Genomic DNA, 4,946 nt, shown 5'->3' with positions numbered 1-4,946 from the left:
ATCTGGGCCGTGTGAAAATATTAAATAATAACAAATAATTAAATTAATTCAAATCATTTGATAAAAGTATATATAAATTTCAGTTCATGTAGACATAGACGCAAGTCCCTTTTACGATATACTACTTAATCCTATAGGCTTTCTTTTATCCATCTAAACAATAGAGACTTAATCACTTGGTAATTAACATACTTTTGTTCTGAAATTTTAACACCTGATTCTTTTTTTCTTTAGCGGTGCATGCAGATTTGCCATTTTTAAAAACTTTGTTTCAAAATCATTTGGAGCATCATCAATGGTGATATGATTTACAATTTCATACCAATTTACATTATCCATGTCAGTCAGTTGATTTGTTATTGCTTGAATAGATGGCGTGTGTCACTTATTTTTTAGAATTGTTTGTAAACAGATTTGTATTGTATATATATATAAGTTCATTTGTAAATGTTAAACGAGGCATTTTCCATGACAATAGAGATTGCATTTGTTGGCATTCTGTAATTGTTGAACTTTTCTTGAATTTTGGTGTGAAAATAATGATATTATGAGTAATAATTTTTTTTAATGACTGATAATACTTATCCAATCTAACAATTAAATTAACACTATCAAATGTGTCTTCTGAGTAACATATAGATTTTGATATAACTAAAAGTTGACATAAGCTTCGAATCCGTCAAGGTAACACCGCGCTGCATCGTAGCAAAATCTATACTGCACTTACAAATAAAGAAAATATTATAAGTAATATATAAATAAAGTAGGCCCTATGTCTTTATTTCGTAAGGGAAAGAAATGAGCACCTCTCATGTTAGTTGTCTCACATTTGTGGTTTTTTTTTCGCGCTCCGATAAGACACAGCAAATTATTTTTAGTAGAGAGAGAAGCGTTCGAGAATTCTGTAGTGTAATTTAGTTATTTGAGAAAGTTAACACGGTTGTTCTATGAGTATTGAGCAGTTCAACCGGTAAGTTAAATATCATTGGATTAAACTTCATTGTAAAATGGATCATAATTTATCGTATAACCTCAATAATTAATGATTGAATAAGATCGTAAAATTGAGACCGATATAGTCGCTATAGTTAGCGAGAAGTTTTATATTAGGATTTACGAATTAACCATCATTAGAATTATAGTTATGCTCAGAAATGTAGCATCGTATTAGGTTGTGTTTACGAACTTTCAACGAAACCGGATAAGTAAAAAATGACATAATGCCCAGAGGGTATGTCATTAGATCGCTCGTTTACGAACCCCAAGTTATTCGGATACGGAACGTAAGGTATAGGCCTTCTCAGCCCAACAAGGCAATTCAACAACGAATTGCCTCGCCTTACCTACGCTCGAACTCCAACCAATTCTAAAAAAAACCAGACCTTAGAAACTAGAGCCTAGCCAACTGGGAAAATAAAAAAAAAATTACAAAAATAACAAAGGAAAAAAAATAGCCTACGGACTTACTACTACTAGTTCCATTGGTGTTCAGAGCTGACAACGACGTGTCAACAGTTTGTGGTGGACAAGAAATGGGTCTATCGCCAAAAATTTCGTTCATCATCTCAAAATACGGCCATTCTGTTGGGGGTGTGGTGGGTGGGGGTTCGTGACTTCCTGTTGGAGTCCTTTTCCTGGGTGTATTTTTTTGCGCAGGATCTTGCATTTGGTATTCTATCTGTGCGTGCGTAAAGTTATAACCCATTTCCCGCATCTTTATAAGATTTCTTTATAAACGGCGTTGTTCCGTCGGGTTCCATCAAAACCATCTTGTATGGATGTCGTTCCCCATATGCTAATTAACGTTTGGGTTGCTTCGTCAGTCCACCCACTCTGTTCAGCTGCAGCCATTGTATATAGGGGTATATCGTTGTAAAAATAAACTTAATATTTTGGCTTAAAAATTGGATAATATAATTTATAAAGTGAGGACTACTCTAGCGATGTCACTGGACGAAGGCATGGATTATTGCGGACTCAAGTGCTTAATCTGAATAGATTTCTCATAAAAGTAAGGTCAGTTGACACCATGCTGTGGGCTATTGCGCCCGAGGCAGCCTCCAACCCTCCAAACTTATCCGGAAAGAATAAGCCCGGAAAGTCCAGATGGAAAGGATAAGCCCGGAAAGTCCAGATGTTTTAGTAATTATAGCTAGTTGAGGAATGATTAATTATCACCTTAGGGTTGAGTTATCCGGTTTTCGAAAGTTCGTAAACGGGCCCTTAGGTATGATGAATCATCTTGCAATTAAGGGATGGCTGTTTTGGTTGTACAGGAACAGAAACGTTAATGATTATTAGTAATTATTAAACCATTTATTTTGAGTGCGCATTGATTTGATTTATTGAGTACCTTAATTTGTGCTACAGTATTTAAGAGTCTAGTGCATTTATACATAGCGGAGTGATGTTTGCAGTGTTATGAGGCTTCTTTTTAAGTTAGTGTAAGTTACAGTATATTATAATCAAGTTGATCCCTGAAAGTGTTTTATCTCTAAACACCTGATGATGACATATTTAATGTCGAAATATTGCATCCCAACACGATGGCGTGTATTTCAGTACTTGGAGTATGTATTATACTTTCTTATATAACTTGAAGGTACAAAATCTACCAACTATTCAGCTATCAAGCTGATGTTACAATAATGTACAGTTTTGTGCTAAAGGTTTTAAGTGGAAATAAAATAATCTATTTATGAACCAATGAGGTTGCTGCAACATTGTGTAAATGTCATTTTCTGACATAACGTAACACTTAACCAATACTTGCAGTGGTTGTTGGGTGACTTTTAAAAAATATTCTGATCTGTAACTGCATCTATTTCTGCATCTCTGCGACATACGTTTGTATCTCTCCATGTGTAGTAGGAATGTAGCGTATTCAATTTTCCATGAAAATCATAGTGGTACTATTAAACAAATATCTAAAACATCTACTCACATAAGTAAAAAGAAAAAAAGAAAAAAAAAGAAAAAAAAGGGGAGGGGAAAAAAAAGAAGAAAAAAAAGGAAAAAAAGAAATGAAAAGAAGAAGCATTAATACAGCAATATATTAACTTTATAATTAAAATTAAATTTATTTAAAACTGTCAAACTAAGCAGTTCATAAAATTAATTAAAAAAAACCCAACATGATTAGGCCTAAATTATGAATATATATATATATATATATATATATATATATATATATATATATAGGGCCTATATATATATTTATTATATATATTATATATAGGCTATATATACTATATATATATGTATATAAATATATAGCAATGCATCCATTAACCCCTATAATAATGTGAAAAATAACACCTTCCATCCACATCTGTTGCATCAATAGTTATATCTGTAGGATTTCGTAGGTTGTAGACGATTGTGGTTCTGTTTTTACCACTAAGTGACGCTCTTTCAATGCTTTGATGACCTAAATCTGTCCAGAAGAGATAACTGGAAAAATAGAAGTAAATTTTAATGTCACATGCAATTTTGGCATTTCACACTGTTTCAACCGTCGAATTTGACAAGTTTGACAAGTTTGTTAGTAAAAGGATTATAAAACGTTGGCCACACCCCAGAGTAGCTACGTCACGGCAGATACGCATGTTGCTACGTACGTAGGCGTATAATTATTGCTCCTCGGTGTTCGCCGCACATGCCGATGTGTGTGTGGATGCAGCAGTATTAGTACGAATGCGATAAAACAGTAAACACGCTGTATTTAGGCGAACGCGGAATGTAACAACATGCGATATTTCAAGAGGGGCCAGAGCGGTCTCAGCAGCTAATTAAAAAATATTCAAAAAAGAAAACAGGTGAAATATAATCAATTATTTATCTCCTTTTAATTAATATTCCCTACAACATATATTGATGGGCCCACTGGCAGTTTAATTTTACACAGGCTGTAGGCCTACTGCCCATCTAGATGTACTTTATCTACCACGACTAGGTACCTAAGAATTGAAAAGCAGTTTTTTCTAGCCTATTGGTTTTGATTGGTTCTGTGCCTAGCCAACGTAACGTAAGCACATAGATGCAGGAGGATATCAATGATAAAGTAATTTTTGAAGGCTTTCATGGCGAAGTAATTATGTGTTAAATGCTTGCGGTACACCACAGTAGATAGTTCAGAAAAAAAACCTGTTGTTGTTGTTAAAAATGTATTGAAATTTCGATTGAGTTGTTTCAATCGTCATCTGGCACAGATCCGTCGTAAACATTTTGCAAGTTGCCCTGCCATTAAGAACAGTATCGCTATGAATTAATTAACATAGACGGGAAGCAAAATCTGAAAAATTAAAGATGCCTGGAAATATCATCTGGTAACCTGGCCACTACCTCTCCTTCTCTAAATGAAGATGCAGGATTTAAAGAGGACAGAATCCTCGGGGTCCGCCCGCTAGTCATAAAGTCTACATGCCAGGGAGCATATACTTAGAGTAACAAAATATATAATCAGCCAATCACATACGCCAACAAATAGCAAACAACAAAACACCAAAGCATCATTGCATAATAACAGGCTAATACAACGGAAGAAACAACTTTACTAAGGAAACAATCTAACAAAGGGAAAGGGACATCAACGATAAGGTGAAGATAAAGTCTCTTAATTATAGCAATAACACAAATGGGCAGGAACTGCTACAGTATGGTATGGAAGGGAAATAGAAAATCATGCAACGGAAAGATTAAACAGGCCTAATATCTACCTAAATAGCAAACACCTTAAAGTATAACAGAATAATGAATGTTGTATATTTATCGTACCTGTTTATATAATATCAATATGTATATAGGATACGTATATATATATACATATACATATATATACATATACATATATGTATATGTATATACATATACATATATATACATCTATATATACATATATATATACATATATATATCAAGGTATATATATATATATACGTATATAC

At 33.6% G+C, this 4,946-nt stretch overlaps 1 protein-coding gene across 4 annotated transcripts in view; it reads right to left on the bottom strand.

Moving 5' to 3' along the window:
• Positions 1-473: 473 nt before the first annotated feature.
• LOC117110851 (receptor-type tyrosine-protein phosphatase kappa-like) overlaps positions 474-4,946 on the bottom strand; it is a 37,614-nt gene continuing 33,141 nt past the window's right edge. Inside the window, exon 21 of one of the 4 annotated variants that reach the window (XM_033253685.1) lies at positions 474-723. In XM_033253685.1, the coding sequence (XP_033109576.1) occupies positions 652-723 (72 nt within the window). In that variant the 3' untranslated portion in view covers positions 474-651. The remainder of the gene's footprint in view (positions 724-4,946) is intronic. The other 3 variants (XM_033253684.1, XM_033253683.1, XM_033253686.1) reach the window with 3 other exon arrangements.

Source organism: Anneissia japonica, unplaced genomic scaffold (genome assembly GCF_011630105.1).
Source record: "Anneissia japonica isolate Jap-2015-1 unplaced genomic scaffold, ASM1163010v1 scaffold3669_len183718_cov122, whole genome shotgun sequence".
Lineage (NCBI taxonomy): Eukaryota > Metazoa > Echinodermata > Crinoidea > Comatulida > Comatulidae > Anneissia > Anneissia japonica.
This window is presented reverse-complemented; position numbering and strand designations above follow the sequence as displayed.